Source organism: Lutjanus erythropterus, chromosome 11 (assembly GCF_056507025.1).
Source record: "Lutjanus erythropterus isolate fLutEry1 chromosome 11, fLutEry1.hap2, whole genome shotgun sequence".
NCBI classification, from domain to species: Eukaryota; Metazoa; Chordata; class Actinopteri; order Lutjaniformes; family Lutjanidae; genus Lutjanus; species Lutjanus erythropterus.
In genome coordinates, this window is record NC_139327.1 from 26,002,378 (window position 1) to 26,019,541 (window position 17,164).

The 17,164-nt window shown below is 41.0% G+C and overlaps 1 protein-coding gene across 1 annotated transcript in view; it reads right to left on the reverse strand.

Annotated features, from left to right (window-relative positions):
- The window catches only part of pdlim4 (PDZ and LIM domain 4), a 60,652-nt gene that overhangs the window by 11,864 nt on the left and 31,624 nt on the right, over nt 1-17,164 (reverse strand). Inside the window, exons 4-5 of the mRNA XM_084729823.1 lie at nt 3,230-3,510; nt 1,391-1,548 (exon numbers count right to left, since the gene is read on the reverse strand). Of these exons, the coding sequence (XP_084585949.1) occupies nt 1,391-1,548; nt 3,230-3,510 (439 nt within the window). The remainder of the gene's footprint in view (nt 1-1,390; nt 1,549-3,229; nt 3,511-17,164) is intronic.

Consider the following 17,164-nt stretch of genomic DNA (forward strand, 5'->3'; position numbering starts at 1 on the left):
AGTTTGTGAGAGTTGGTTTTATGCAAGCAGGCATACTCAGATGCTTGGCATACTATAACTTTCTCATACACCTGTTGAACAGTGTTAGTCATTCCAACATTTTATAGTCTGTTGGGAGTGGAGCTGTCAAGTGTATCAAAGTCTCTGCAGAATAGCAGAAATACCATCTTTGAGGATGTGATTTGGTTGGTGAAAGTTTTTCTGGCTTAGTTTCATCTCTTATAAAAAAACAAGTTTCAACTGGTTGTCAAACATGATGCAGGCAATTGCAGTTCAGCCTTTATTTAATCAAAATAATATCATAGCTATGCAGAGCTGACAGGATTACTCAACTGACAGAAAGTTGAGTTATTATAGTAGCTGGTTATGAAACAGCCTCAATTTATTACTGATGCCTTTATATAACCTACATAAGCAAACAAGACAAGACAAAACAAGTCTGTTTACATTTTCCCACGCAAAGTTGCAGTGCGTAGTATGTTTGCCAGATAAAAAGAAACGGGAGGAGATTCTTATTTACATAATTTTATTTCTGTCATTATATTTTGTGATTATTACGGTGGAAAACTACTGCTTTGTCCACAGGAGGCTCCAAAATCAACACAATATGAAAGTTCCTTGTAGTAGATTTAAGAAAAAGTTATTTTGATAACAGATCCACTAATTTTTAAAGCAAAAATGTTAAAGATTCACAGCTTACAGTTTCTAAAATATGCATATTTGCTTGTCTGAAGTCTGTTAAATGCAATATCTTTGTGTTTATTTTTGTTTTTAATTTGGTCAACTTGAGCTTTGGGAGAAGACAGAAACTGGAAAACGGGCTCTTGTGTACTCTGCACCCTCAACATGGAATGTTTTGCAGAATGACTTGAATTTTAAAGAGCTAATCTTGTTATATGCTTTTAAATCCAAAACGAAAGAATTCGAGACAGATTCCTTACGATGTCAGTGTTATTTTACCTATTACCCTAACTTTTTCTGTTTTTGAAATATGACTTTCCCAGTACTTGTTTATTGTATTTTGTCTCCTTTTGTGTTTTCTGTCTGTAACCATGTGCTTTTATATTTATGCCACTGACTGTCTTGGCCAGATCTACCTTGAAAAAGAGATTATTAGATAGGAATAAAATGAGGAAATTGAGGGGCCAATCATAATATCAGTGAAGAGAAAATTTAACTCATAGTGTCTGTGCAGTACAAAAGAATTTCAGATGATTTTGTGGCCATTATTGAAATTTTAGCCTCTGCTTTAATACCAGTGGCAGTACTCGTCCTGTTCCTGGGAAAATGACACTGAGGATGGAGGCTACAGTGCAACCACATGCTGTTTTCCTTCACCATCACACACATGTAAGCATTACCAAAAAAACATCCACACAGACATCCATACCTCCGTCCTCAGCCTCCAGGATTCCCTGGAGGTATTTGAAGGAGCCGGACTGTTTGGGTTCAGAGACAGGCTCCACGTAGTCCTGCAGCATCTTGTAGACATCTGACTGCGTGTCGAAACCATTACGGCTCACTGGGGAGTGTATGGGAGGCTCTGGGCTGAAAGAGACAAAGGGAGGGCAGGAGACAGTATTAGTGCAATGTAATCTGAGTAATGATGACTAGATGACAATGATAAAAAAAAAAACTTTGGATAACCTACAAATGCAAGTTAAGACTCCACCATGCAAAGCCAAAGTCAAATATCAATATCATTCAGAAACGCTGCTGACTTCACTGCTCGAGCCTTTCTGAGAAGTGTGAAATAGTGTGCAATGATCTGACGAGTCCACATTTCAAACTATCTTTGGAAATTATGGATGTCCTGTCCTCTGGCCAAAAGAGGAAAATGATCATTCACATTGTTTCCAGTGCTAACATGGGGGTGTGTTAGTGTACATGGTGTCATGGCTAACTGTCACGTCTGTGACAATGCTAAAAGGTACATACAGGTTTTGGAGTGACACATGCTGCCATCTAGACGCCTTTTTCAGAGACGTCTCTGTGTCTTTCTATTGTATTCAATAGAATATAGGTCTTAAAGTATTCGCAAATCATTGGATTCTGTTTTTATTTTCATTTTCCACTAAGTCCCAACTTCTTTTTGGAATTGGGGTTGGAAGACACACAGTTTTGTCATAAATGGCCACTGTATTTTTTTCTTTTATCAGCTAGTGTCATGATGTGATGTCTGACCAAGGGAGGAATGAAAGGAGTTAAAGTAGCCTAAACAAAAAGATAAAAGAGCAGACGTCATTTGCCAGACCACCAAAGGAAGAAATGAAAACTTGACGTAAAAGCAGCTGAAGAAACTAAGGCAGGACTACAACTATTTCTTTTGTTTAAACAGACATCTCGTCGATTTTCCTTTTACCGAGGCAGCAGAGAGGGGAAAACAGAGGTGTACACTTTACACTCGACATGTGATTCCACAGGCATGAAGTCTTAATCACAACAGCTCTGCGCTACGGCTCTGCATGTTCATCCATCCATCAAGTTATTCCCAAACCCAACAGGATGGATCCCGTTCATTGGATACATTCAAACCTCTGGGAGATGAGCAGGGCTGCTGACAGATGTGCTCCAATCCTGACACACTTAACTGCCTGTTTGTCTCCAGACTCCCCTCCAGGAGTCTGAAGCAAGCGCTGTGTGTATGTGTGTGTATGCGTGAGAAAAAGCAACTGAGTGACAGAGAGAGAAAAAAAGAGAGACAGGAGAACATGGTGAAACTGTGTAATGTGAGTGAGTTAGAGAAAGTGATTGGCAGTGGGCAATGAGCAGTGTTAAGATGGTGTTTGAGTGTATCTTTGCTTGTTCGTGTGTGTGTCTGTGTGTGTGGGGGCCTGGTCAGGATTAATAGTCCAGTCCAGGGGAAGCCTGGGAGTGCTGGAGAGGATGTTCACTGGGAGACTAAACACACATGTTTATTGCCCGCTTGGGGGGATGCACAACAACAAATGGCTTTTCCGTGCGGCCATCTGTACATCTGTGCAGGTGTGTCAGGAGACATCTGAGGTGTGTCTGTTTCTGTGTGTGTGTCTGTTAAAGTGTCTTCATGTGAGTCTGCGTATGAACAAATGCATATTTACAAACAGAAAGCTATTGATGAGCACAAATAGCATTTTGTAAATCTGATTTTTACCTTTATTTTGGTACTTAAAAATTGTCTTTCTTTTGGTATAGACATTTGTTTGTGTTTTACTCTCTGTGCCCTCCTTTGCAGCACAAACTGCATCACCTGTGTGTGGCGCTGAGGCTGAGGCCTCCCATCTTGCTTGGCAGAGATCTGTCTCCATTGCTTCCATTGTGAGCGTAGAGTCCTGCTGGATTGTTGTACTGAGCGTGCCCGGTTCCGTTCCCGTATCCATAGCTGTGGCCGTTGTTGGGTCTGGAGTGTCCGTTATTCAGGTGAGTGGGTTGGGGAGGCTGCGGGGACAGGGGTACCTGTGGGGACTGGGGCTCAGGAGTGTACGGCTTGCGGGTGTAACCGCCATATCCGCTGGTGATGGGACGAAAGTTCTACAAAACAAAGAAAGAAAGAAGAGGGACGCATTTAAAAAAAACTGAAAGGAGTGAAAGAAAACAAGATATTTTGGAACTTCTGCAAAGACAGACAATCATGGAGGCAATGGTAAAAGTTTAAGAGCATATTACATCAAAGAAAGAATTACTAATGTTAGGAGGAATAAAAAAGGGTAATGGACCCATTAAAGATGCCCTATTATGTTTTGGTTCAGGAAATGAGAGTAAAAAAGAGGGGAGGAACAAGAAAACGAGCTCAGTGGTGCCCTGAGTATAAAACCACAATTCTTCAGAGGCGAAAAAGTGGTTGTTCCCAAATGAGGCTTTGCAGCGGTGTGGACTGAGAGAAAAGCTTTTTCCACTTCATTTCTGCTTTTCCCTCTTTTACTAAGGCTTATTAAGAAGGAGCTTGCATTAGATTTCCTGCAGATGTTTCTGTCAAAACAAATTATCTTGTGTGGTGTAAATATTGAAAAATGCTTTTTTTTTTTCCTGGCTGCTTCTTCTATGAATCGAGGAGTTTATAGAAGCTGACAGATCTGAAATATTGTAACAGATTAAAGGAGCAATATGTAGCAATTGTGCGTGTACAAATGAGTACAGCAGTCCAAATAGTGTGTCGGAGCCACAGGCTGTATGTTGCATTGGTTGAAATCCTATTTAATGTACAATCTATGGATAAAGCAAGTTGTTTCTACCCCTGCCTCCCTAGACTTCGGTGCAGGAGCACTGCAGTAGTGCAGGACGCACACAGCAACCTAAATTGACAATAACAAGCGAGAAAGTCCTACACTGTAAGATGATCAGCAGTCTATGACTGTCAATTGTCTGCCAATGTAATGTTAAACCTGTTCACCTGAAAACAAAACACAACAAACAAACAAAACAAAAGAAAATGCACACTCTGGACTAGAGTTAAGTGGCTGCCTGACATAATGTCTGTCATTCCACTAACATATTGCTAAATTTAACTGTTGCAAACATTAATTTGAGCTGTAATTAACGTGGAGCGGGCAAACAAAAGCAGTTATTCCAGCCCGGAATAGAAATTTCAATGGAGAACAAGCTGACTTTAGTGTTGATGTCGGAGAAGCGTGTATTTCAACATTTTGATGCCTGACGACATATAACTGTCATTTTATGATTTATTACAGTAATATATTACATATTTCTCCTTTAAGTGATCTTTTTTTGACAAGCTGCAGCAGACTTTCAACATTCTTGCCACATATTCGCTCTGCTAGAGCTGTTTGGAAGACTCCGCTGGACTAATGCAGGACAGATGCACAGACACCTACACTCACACCACCGTGCACTCAGTGTGTTTACGCTGCTAAGGTCAACACCCTTCTCAACTCCACAGTGACATCACCGAGCCTCTCTGTGTTTACCACAGCTATCAGCACACTCCAGTGATAACGCTCTCTGCCAGCCCGACTCGTCCGTCTCACAGACTGAACTTCACAGATAAAGTTTTATTGCACGGCTTGTGATGATGTCACCACCTCTGATAGTGTTTGAGTGCTTTGAATTTCAGAGATAGGCCAGCACTTTTCGAATGACCAAACAGGGCTGCGCATTATCATAACTTCAGACTGTAAACATTTCAGCCGAGGCGAAGTGACTTGTTTACAAGTTAGGCAACGCAGTAGGATGGGAGACAGTCAGACTGTTGTAACTATGAGCCACTGGAATGAATGCGCTTGCATGTGGTGAGAGTGTGTGCTGCTGTGTGTGTTTGGGGCTAGTTTAAAGGGATAGTTTGGATTATTTGATGTGGGGTTGTATGAAGTACTTATCCATCAGTGTATTACCTACAGTAGATGCACACCCCAAGTATGGAGAAGCAGAAATGAGTACCAGCATTAAAGCCGAGACATGAAAAGCTGTGGACAGGGTCAGCAACAAACCGTATTTTAGCCACATAAAATAAAAAAGGTCCACCAGTTCATCAGTTTAAGAGTACACTATATTATTTATATATTATACTATATTTTCACTGCTTTACAATGCCATCAGACAGCCTTTTCAGACAGGAAACAGCTGTTACGTAAGCCAAACATTGCTCTCTCCAAACTAACCAAACTCCACAGGCGAGTAATTTTCCCTCACACAGAACACAGGAGTTGCTGCCCTGATCTCTTATTTTGTTTGTGTTTGTTTGTGTGTCTTTGGTGAATCTGAACTAACATTTTAAAACACCACAGTCGCACAATAAAACAAACAAACTTGTTGATTGAGGCTGCAGTAGATCAGCAAATGCTGATTTCGCAGATGGAGTTTCGTCGCTTTGGAGAGATACAATATTTGGCACATATAATGGCAGTTTCCCACCACATAAGACTTTCTGATGGTAAAGTAGTGACAATATTTCAAATAAAGCATTCACTTAAACTAATATTGACTTTTTTAGGTAGACCTTTTTTAAGTGGCTACAATAGTTTTTGTAGTTGACCCTGTCCACAGCAGTTGGTTGCTTAGCTTCCGTGCCGGTACTCCTTTCTGCTTCTCCTAACTGAGGGCGTGTCAGCCAGCATCTATTGTAGGTAATTCACTGACTATGGATCAGTACCTCATATAACCCCACTTGAAATAACCTGAATTATCCGTTTAAAGTGGCTCAGCCACAGGAGGTAGAGGTTTACAGCTTCTCCAGACAGGACCCCTGTCATTTCAACAGATGGGTCTGCTGGATGTCATCCTGTCCTCGGCCCTCGGCTTGGACCACACATGCACTGACACACACACACACATAGGTCTTCTGTAATCAGCACTTCTGAGAGACCTCGTCTCCTCTACACCAATAAGCCCACATCTTGAACTTGGAAAAGCGCTCTGTCATTGCCCTGCCTCCTGCAGTTAAGACAGATGACTCTCAAGAAATTCAAAACCACCTCTTCCTACTCTCCCCAAAAACCTCGGATAGTGAAGATGGATGAATCCAGGAGCCCTCTGAATAAAATGCTGAGAGTCATTCATGGTTAGAGTTTGAAGAAGCGGGCAGGGGAGTCAGCACTCAACGCAGCTTCTCTCCCAAAGCCAAACCCTGATTGGGCAGGATGTCAGAAACACCCAGCTCTCTGCGGCTCCTTCTCCAAGTAAACCAGACACTCTGAAGCCTGGCTCTCACCACAGGGCCACACAGGCCAAACCAGATCCTACTCGTTATCTTTAGCCCTATTTGCACAGATGTTGGACCTAATGTGATTTTAATCAAAGGTTCCATCAACTTCTACTTTTAGAATATAATAGGAATAATAATTTGATAAAAAATCACCGATGCCAGGACACATTTGCATAAGAGTCAAGAGTTTACAGAATTGGGATCTTACACTGAAAATTCTTTCAAAACTTAAAAAAATGCACCAACTGATTAATAAGTAAGGAGTAATGTGCAGTGTGCAGGTCATTAAAGTAAACCCCTGACAGGGTGATGCAGGTGTTGAATCACCCTGAAGGGGGTTACTTTGGAATAATGACCTGCACACTGTACATTGTCTCGCTTATTACACAACTATTCACTAAAAGAACAAATAGTTTGACACAAAATATTAACCTAAAAATGATTTTATAGATTTGAAAATGATTTTCTTCATCCTTCAGAGTTTCTTATCAGAACTTTGTCCATAGCAGTGGTCTTCTCTTCATGCAACAGTCGGCTATACAGAAATAACAGACCCGAAAATGCCATAATCGACCAGTCCTTTTAACAAAGATCTGCAATACCTTTGATATATTACTGATTATTGGCCTTTCCTTCTATCCACAAGTTTTCTTTGGCCTGGAAATTAAACTTTTAATGATCTCACTACTTACTGTTCCACCTTACTGCCTGAAACATCTCCATCCCTTCTTTCAAAGAACATTTCTGTGGATTGACAGATTTTAATTCCCTTCTGAATCTACCTGTCTTTTATTTTACCGCCTCATTAATCTTACATCTTTCATTTCCCGAGAACAAACCCAGAACTGGAAAGGTGAGGTAAGTTCCTCAGAACAGATCACTGTCCCTGCACGTCTTTTCAGTTTTGAGGAGAATCCATTTTTCACTATCACTACAATAACTGTATGACTGTCAGGCGAGCTTATTCATGCCTGAGTTCAGAGAATATAAAGGAGGCAGGTGGAGGAAAATCCCTAAGAGTGTATTATGTTACACACTCCTGCAGTGGCATGACAGTAAAGACATTTATGACTCCTAATCTGTACAAACATGACATGCAAAGGAGGACAGGTAATCACATGCTAACATTTATGGTGATATACAGTATTTAAAAGAAAGATAAAGGACAAAAAAGCAACAAAAAATAAAACAATTCAATCACATATTTTTGACCTAAAGAAGAAATCAAGTTAATTTTATTTACAGAGCCCAAAATCACTAATGTGTCACAGATGGGCTCAACAATCTGAACAGCACACGACATGGTCTGTCTTTATGGCCTTGATTCAGATCATGAAAACTGCAAAGAGAGAAAAAAAAACTTTGAACAAGAGAAAATTGGAGAACCCAAATGAAAAAGCAGTTCAAACTCAAAACTATCACTGGTTACGTGTGCAGCTTTTCCCTTGATGTTGCCCAATCAGAATTTCAACAAACGACGCTGATGTTTAAAACCTGCACTGAAAGGAAATCAGCTGGGGCAGAGTGGGCCTGGGGATGGCACTTTTTGATAGATGATCTTAAAAAATATTTACACAAATGTTGAACAATAAGACTTAAAGAAATCCATACTATGATCGCGTCCATCACTGCCACAGTTGCAGCTCAGTCCTGCAAGGCAAATGTAGCCTTTAAAAAAAACTCCTTTGTTTAGTCACTGTTGCCGGCAGCAAGTACGTGTTCACCCATTTTCACCCTCACACTCCTGCCTGATATGGTGTGACTCCTTCTGTTTCAGCTAAATCTGAACCCCCCCCCCCTCCCCAACCATCCATTCCTCTTGTCTTTCCCTCTCATAACACTCTTTCCTCTCTGGCCTCATGTCTGTTGCACAGACATTCTCTTTGGGTGGATGGCAGATTTATAAGGCAGCACATCTGGTGCTCGCCTTATAAAAATGCCATTTTGGTAACATTCAAGACCTGTAAGTGCTTTCAAGTTGCTCTAAAGGTATGGTGCCTTGGTTTCTTTTTATTGCAAAAATCAGCTGCAAGCAAACCGCCTCATTAAATAGATTTATTCTACCTTTTCACGTCTGGACTACATGTCGGCTTAATGGAGATTTTGTCTTAAGGTGACAGTCACGTTAATCTGGTGAATGCCTTATCACCCCAATTCCCCTGGTAACCTTATCTTGTTTTCCCAATGTAGTCAAAACAGTTTAAAAGTTAATACGAGCAGCTTCAGTCTCCAACAGAAACTCAACATAACAAGACTGTTGAAAAAGGCCATCTGTGAGATCATCTATTTCCTAATTTCTCTCTCTTGAGAATGGCTACTCTTTCATTCTCTCCCAAATTCTGACTGCACTCCTCCTGGCTTGGAGGAGGAGAAACTTTGAAAGGGGAAAAAAGACAGAGAAGAAGTAGAAAGAGAACCAAATAGCAGTTACTATTTATGAGAACCAGTATCGCCTACTGCTGTATGCACATAAATTCAGACTGCCATCTCATTTCACTGACCTGTTTTACAATGGTAACCAAGCATGGCTAATGGTTCGGGATGACTGGCCATGTATGAGTGTATGTGCAGACACAAGACACAAAGAGAGACAAAAAAGGGGAAAAAAAACATATACACATTTACCTCCATCTAAGCTCTCATACTCTGTTTAACTGAGGTGCATTCAGCCAAGAGGCACCAGGTTTCCCCATTCATCAACCTGACTAAAAGTTACTCTGATTAATAAGGCCTTGAATGGGAGAAGACTGCAGTTTCAGCTCTGGTACCTCAGTACACAGTTTGGTCAGAGACTGATGAGAGGAGGAGGGGTTGAGGAGGAGAAAAAGGTGGAGTACCTTAATTGGAATCATATGCCCGTTTTTAACTGAGGGCCGAGACCTCAGCCTGCCTCACACACACAAATTCATGATAACACACACATGCACTCCTTCTTTTCTGCCTCCTGCAAGCTTTAATCCCCCCGGACCTTCGAAATTAAGCTTTTCACATGGTGCTCTGCACCACTAACCAAACACAAACCAGCCCTTTATGGCTCCCCAGGCCTGGTCCTGGGTGCCTCACTGGGAGGACAGACAGACAGGCTGGAGAGGAGGCAGCAGAGGGCTGAGGTGGGGGTGGAAAGACAGGAAAATAGTAGAGGTTTTAGGGCTTCTGGCTGTGAGCCTGCATGTATGTTCTGGGGAAGATGGATGTATCATTAGAATTCATTGAACATGTTACGTATTTTATCAATTTCCTCTATTAAATAAAGCTATTAGGACAGTTTTACTTCCATACTGATTGTGCCAAGTCAGTACTGGGTTGAATTAAATTCCATGAAATTTAGCCAATTACAGCATAATAATACATCCTCAATTTTTCAAAGGTTGTTTGTGTATGATTTTATTCTGGGAACCAGACAAACCAAGCTCACATTTTAATTTTCCCTGTTTGACGTGTCTGCACACCCCTTCCATTCAGACAGAATTGCACCAGCCATGGATCAGTTGAGCCAATCACAAGCATTTATTCAATATGTTGCAGGTTCCATAAAATGATTGATACAGGTATGTCATCAGTCCAAATTTGAGAAGCCACATAATCATATGTTTCGCTGCTCTGATTGATCGAAAGTCTATACATTGCGTCCAGTCAACATGTCTGTTGCCTCAAACTAGGTGGTGCTGATCAACTATGAAACAAAATTCTGTTATGTGATTGCGTATTTCTTGACTCAAATGTTTTCAGAAACATATTTTAAGTGTTCTGTTTAGCTGTCAGGTGATAAACCAAGTAGCCACCGTTTGTGCCCTGGATGAAAACAGACCAGGAACTGCTATGTCACATGTTTAGTTGCTGTGATTGGTTGTAGATCTATCCAATTGTGTCCAGAGACATATGGTCTGCAGATGTTAGTGCCTCAGTGATTTTAGTGAAATCAAAAGTGAATAAGAGATTCCAGGCTAATTTGCAAAGGCGATGCCAGGCTAGCATGCTAGTTAGCTAGTTGGTAGAAAAATGCATTTGATGATGACACAGAAATTGTCTAATTAACCGTGGAGGTTGTTCACTTCCAGACACAGATAAGAAGACAAAATGGCAATTATCAAAAATCAAGAATCAGGATTTTTTTAAAAAAAAGAAATTTTAGTTTTGATAAAAAAAAGTTGAGTAGCAAGCAGTTAGCTTTTCATCACTGTTTAAAAAACACATGTCTTTTGTGGACTGTATGTGCAGTGAGTTTAAGACTTAAATAGAAGAAAATATTGCTGCAAAATACTCTATAGCCTAGTAAACAGTTTCTTAAACAAATTTCACTTGTGGCCTTGTTTTCACCTCCTGATAAATCATTTATTTAATGTGGCTCACTGTGGACTGAGGTGGTTTCCCTGTTTTCTGTTGCTCCTCTCACAACACCACTTCTCAATGAATGCAATTCTCAATTTATCTGGTTAATAGAGACGACTAAAACTACAAAAATACAAGCAAGTTTTTTGCTGGTCCAGGTAATTTCAGGGTTTCTGTGCCACTTATCCTGCTACCAATGCGACCCAGGCCCAAAGCAGCAGAAAATGGATGGACAGATAGACGTTAAAAAATCTTCCTGTATTCATTAAAAAACCTAAGAGAGAGACAGTTATTCTAATTCTATATCTGAATGAGCCTGGATGGCTGCAGTCTCTCTGGACCTTCTTACCCCAGCAGAGAGTACTCTCAATGACCCCTTCAACTCCCCAGCACGCTGACAGCCAAGCAGACGAGGGAAGGCTCCATTAGGAAAACCCCAAGACTGCTTTGGACATTTCTGAGGATTACTGGCTGATTAGTGAACACAAACAACCAAATAAGTGGGGTCACAGGTCTGTGATCTTAAAGGCCTGCTGCGTGAATGAATGTGGAGCTGCTAAAAAGACTTCCCAGAAATGCAACACTGGTCTGAGATTCCCTGGCAAAGGATTAAGTAGCAGTGGACCCTGCAAACATACTTTGGCAACCTGTGTGAATACTCTAAACCCTTTAAGGCCCCATATTGTTAAAATGTATGTATTCAGTGTTTCATGCTGTGTTTCAACTGCATCTATCATTCTAACAGGACTTTTTAAAATCATTCCTCAGCATAAATATGCATCTTTGAGAAATTAAGTTACAACTAATGAACTCTATAAGGTTTTTAACTTTTTAAAAGGTAAATAATTCTTAATGACAGTCATTGGAAAGCAACTGTCTTGTTCCATTCATAAAACAAATCTGTATCATACACACATTTTTCTTTGTCTGATGTAAAATTCGATTCCAAGCACTGAAGGAATTACGGTCTGTAAGTCATACAAGGACTTTGTCTGTCAGCTCCCATTAATGTTAGCCTGGAGAATTCGCCTTCAGCTGCCAGCTCCTGGGCTTGAGACTGGAAGCCTGTGTGACGTGTGATCCAGACCTCTCAGCTTCCGCATTGTGAAGCCTCATTCTTTCCACAAGGCCATAGTGCTCGGCCACAATAGCTATCACTTTAATAATAGGGTAGCGGCCATCAATGGCATTCCGATATCGCTTGCCAAAAAACACTTTTTGGCTTTCACATTGACCGATAGGCCATTCCCACCTACTTGAAGCTGCCACTGTGTAATTTAAGGGAAGGAATTTTAAAAACCTGAAATGTCAGTAACTGGTGGTATCGCTTTACTTCTGCATAAAATTGTTCCAGGAGCAGGGCTGACAGATGTACAATGATATAACCATTTACAAGGCAGAGAGGCATTTTCTCTCTTAAACTGTCTTTCTCATTGGAAAATGGTTCAGATTTAAGATATGTGATGAGTTTTCAGAAGTTGGTGTCTATGCTAAAGCCACTAGACATTATTTCATCCAAGGACATCTCGCAAAACCTGATGCAATTTCCATCTTAACACTGGCCAAAGTAAAGTGATAATTTGCTTATTTGACCACTCACACTTGAACACCACTGATGAAAATATCAGCTGAACAATCAGGATCAGACCAGCAGCAAAGGAAAGCTGCTAGACCAGGGCATGACAAACCTATCATAGCAAAGGTAGTGATACAGCTCTGTTAGGCCTTTTCCACTAACATGGAACCAGCTCTGATCCTGTTCATGCACCTAATTGTGAACCATCCTGAGAATTTCCACCCAAAAATTAATTGGCAACCTGAAAAACTGATTACCAGCTAAAACCAAAAAACTGTTTTTTTTTCTGAACCAAAGTGAATGTATCATATTCAACAGGTTGTTTTGCAATGTGCAACACTCTCTTTCAATGGTTTAGTCATGGATTTTAAAAAGATTTCTGCAAAGGAAACACCTGTGCATCCTTGCACATAGCTCCTCCAGCACGCCTCCTCTCTCCTTGAAACGCATTTTAAGAATTCAGACATCCTTCAAGATGGCACGCTGAGATTGATTTCTGGATCACAGGCAGGACAACGGAGGAGCAAGGAGATGAGGAGCCACAAAACAGAGAGGCAAAAAGAGTCCAAAGATGAGTTGCTTAAGATAGTAAGGAACTACACAAACTAAATACACAGGGAAGCTAATCAGAGCTCAAAACTCAAAACCACTCACTAGAGAGCACCAAAGGTTCCAAGTATCTTCAACAGAAACAGAATAGGAGAAAGAACAGAAGGAAGAAACTGAAGGCAAGACTTTTTGGAGACAAAATAAGACTGAGAAAACTGAGTTTGTCTTTCATTGAAATAGAAATGGTTTGGCACTGAGTCAACCACATACATCCCCTGCACCCCCAGACAGGAATGGTTGCATTCACCAAGGGATGACCAGGTCACACAAAATGCAACACGCTGAAAGAGGCACATAGAGGCTTGCTAATCTTAGATTTAAGACTTATCAAAAGTCTGGGTGAGCATTGCATCATAACACATGACTAGAAAAGTCTGAGAACCAATAACGTAGGTCGTGCCTTTCAGTGTCCAGTGAGGACCTTTGATGCAGTGATACAGATCATTCAATACCCGTTTTTAGCTTGATGTTGCCTTAACATCCTTTCTCTCAAGCGTACTCCTTTTGCATAAAATTTGGAAGCTGGGTGAAGCATCTGATTACAATTCGTTTGTCTTCCCAGAACTACATGGTGGTGCCTGAGTCAAAGTTTCTTGACAAACTGACACAATCACTTCATGTTCTACTTAAGACACCTCATCACTACCTCATCCCTGCCACCCATCTTTCTATTTAAAGACGTTGTGTATGTCGATCGGAAGTCTGTTGACAGTCTTGCCAAGACATGAGCACAATTCTTTGGAAACACATCATGCAGGCCCACAAAATTCCCAAACTGCTGCTACTGCTGCCAAAATGCTGCTGATAAAACAATCACGTCAACAGCATCAAGTCATGCACTTACTTATGTCCAACAATACAGCGTTTCCTCATCAACTTTTATGAGAATCTCCCATGTTCCCGAGGTGAAAGGAAACACCTCATACCTTCCATGTGTCACTTCCTGCTCAGTAGCTCATTCCCACAAGTGAGACTGGAATTTCCAACAAAGTCAGCTGGTCAACAACAAGGAGACAAGAATAAAAAGGGAAATGTTAAATACAGAATGTCCTGAAGGATGGCGTCATTGGATTGGTAATTATTCGGGGGCTGTTTATTAGTCTCAAGTGGCAGCATTACTGAAAGAGAAAAACTTTGACTTCTGATGCTCCTTTTGCAATAATCTTAGTTAATGGAGTCAATATGCAAAGTAAAAACAGCAATGAATGCCTGTGTTGGCCGGAAAAATGTGTGGTCATTCTCCAGAGGGACTGTTTTGTTTATTCATAAGTCAAAGTGTCCTGGTATGCCTCTTTGGACCACTTCTACAGTCTGGTTCCAAACATTGCAGGCATACGTGGGACTAAGTCATTCTTTTGCAAGTCAGAAGTAAGTCTCAAGTCTTTACACTCAAGTCCCAATTCAAGTCCAAAGTTAAGGCAGACAAGACCGAAGTCAAGTCCCAAGTCCTAAACTTTGAGATTTGAGTCCCAAACAAGTCATGATGCCCTCTTCACCACCTGTAATACTGTTTTAATAACAAAGTCTCTGCTTTCCTCTTTGGGCAACTTCAAATCTCAGAAAAGTTTTTCCATTTTTTGTTGACCACCGCATACCTTTTGTACGCAAATAAAATTATCTTTGGTAAATTTTTTCAGCTGGACCTCGGTAAAGTAAAATTAGTTCTTCACGGTTCTCTCCTGCATCTTGATAAGATGCTGTCGGATTGGTTCAAACAAAGCAAATCTTGGGAATCAACATAGTTTTTAATCTTTGGGCTTGGGGAAAGTATCAAGTGTCAAGTCAAAAGGCTCATGTCCAAGTGAAGTCATGAGTCATTGTTGTTAAAGTCCAGGTCCAGTTGCAAGTAGGGGTGTCACAATTTGACTATTAAATCAAAAGTCTAAATTTCAATAATCAAATTGAAAGGCAAAATTTAGATTCTCACAGTATTATTTTTCCTCTCCACCACAGTGCCTCTGGCATGTGTCAGAAGAAAGCAAAACTTCAAAGTAACACTTCAAAGATGACACAGCGTAGCTTGACCACTGTTATATCACACCTGATACATATAGACCATCTTTGAAGTATAATTTGAAAATATAAAGGGCTGTATCAGGGCATTAAACCAATGATCTGTTGATCTTTACAAATCGTGGATTTGTAGAAACGACCCCTATTTGCGAGCCTTTTTTGATTTTGCCAAGCCTTAAGTCATAAAATTTGTGACTTAAGTCTGACTCAAGTCCAAGTCACAAGACCTCAAGCCACACCTCAGGTTGCAGGTCACGTCACACTGCGGTAGGTAAATTGCGGACACATCAGAAATTGTGCAGACAAACTTTTCCAGCGATTAGATTCAGTTACTTTTTTCCCATGCTGTCCAAACTGGCTCATCACCGGAGTGACTGTGGGCCAGAAGCATCACATAGTTTGGATTTGGTTCAGACACTGTGAGAAAGGCCCTGGTGCATATATTGTTTCCAATGTGTCCGAGGAACAATCAGCATTGTTGTGTGTCAGCATAGCCCTTCAAGCCGTATATGAATACAGCAGGAAACAAAGAAAGAGTCAGCCTTGGTCTTTTATGTGACCCCAGGGAGTGGATGTTTCCTCTTTTCATGCTCAGAAGAGTCCACCTGAGCGTGACGATAAAGTGGCCCTGACTTGGCAGTTTCCAGTCGTCCAGGTTCACTTCATTAAATGAGACACCAGGGAACATTTTTAGTGAGGGAGAGAGAGGAAGGACTGGATAAGATGTTACAGAGATACGGAGAGAGAGGAGAGCATGAGAGAGACAGATTTGCTACTCTCGTATTACCCACACGCAAAGCCCTCCTGTCATGCATGTCCGTGTTTGAATAAACAGTTGTAGCTGATGGTTCCTCTCGCTCAGGTTTGGTATTTCCTTGTGTTAATGAAAGCAAGACCCAAACTGGTGCAGAGATTGTGAAATGAAGACTTTTTGGACCACTTGTTGGTCAGAGAAGGCTTACTTAACAACGGCATGAATTTTTACCTCATATCACGCTTGTATACTATTATGTAGGCTATACAGTATTGTGTTGCAGGTAGGGCTGGCTATCATTTCAAAAATTACAATACCAGCACCAATACCAATTGATACTGCAACTTAATTTAATGCCACAGGCGTGTAGTATAGCCATACTTTTGAAGGTTTAGGTGGGATTTTGGCACACTGAATGGCCCAATCCCAAGTTGTATTAAATCGAAGAGTGCTTGCTGTGATTGGCTATGAGCTCAATGTTATGGTCCCCTGAAAGAAGAAACAAGTCACTTCTGTGGTCATGGTCTGAAATATAGTGAAATTCCACTTATCACTAAGTTTAATTTGGTAATTTCAGAATAAAAGTCCCTTGGGAAGCTGCTAGTATTCTTACTGTCAGACGGAGAAATCATCTGATAAGAATTCTGATACCACAACCACAAACCACCCTGATGAACTATTAACAACAAAGACTCTTTCACTTTTGTCTCAGCCACTGAAAATAATACTTTCCTGTAAGGTGTGAAACTCCCACTGATGAGTGGACAGATAGATTTCACCTCTTCCTCTTTGTGTGTCTGTTCCGCCCTTTTCAGACAAAGAGACCTTGCTACGGCGAAGGCTGAGATCAGTCCTGACTCCGCAGCTACCACAACACAATACTTGACAAATGGACACTCACATGTCTGAGCCACAATACGCTCATTGTCTGTCGCATAGTCTCCATATTCACAGCATATGGCACACACACACACAGTACACACAACCACCTCCTATTCTCTCCTCTGTGCTCAGAAACCTGTTGGCTTGCCAGCACTGGAAAACTTGGAAAAGATCATCTGCTAGAGTTCATCATGCCTTGAATATCCGTTTGGCAGCTCATACGACTGGAGAACAATCAAGATACTATTTGAAAACCATTCCAGTGAACAGTGGGACGCATTATATCATTTCTAATCATGTGAATGATAGTGTACATGCAATTTAAGGATCAAGTGTTGTGCCTGTTTCCATGGATTCTGTTTAC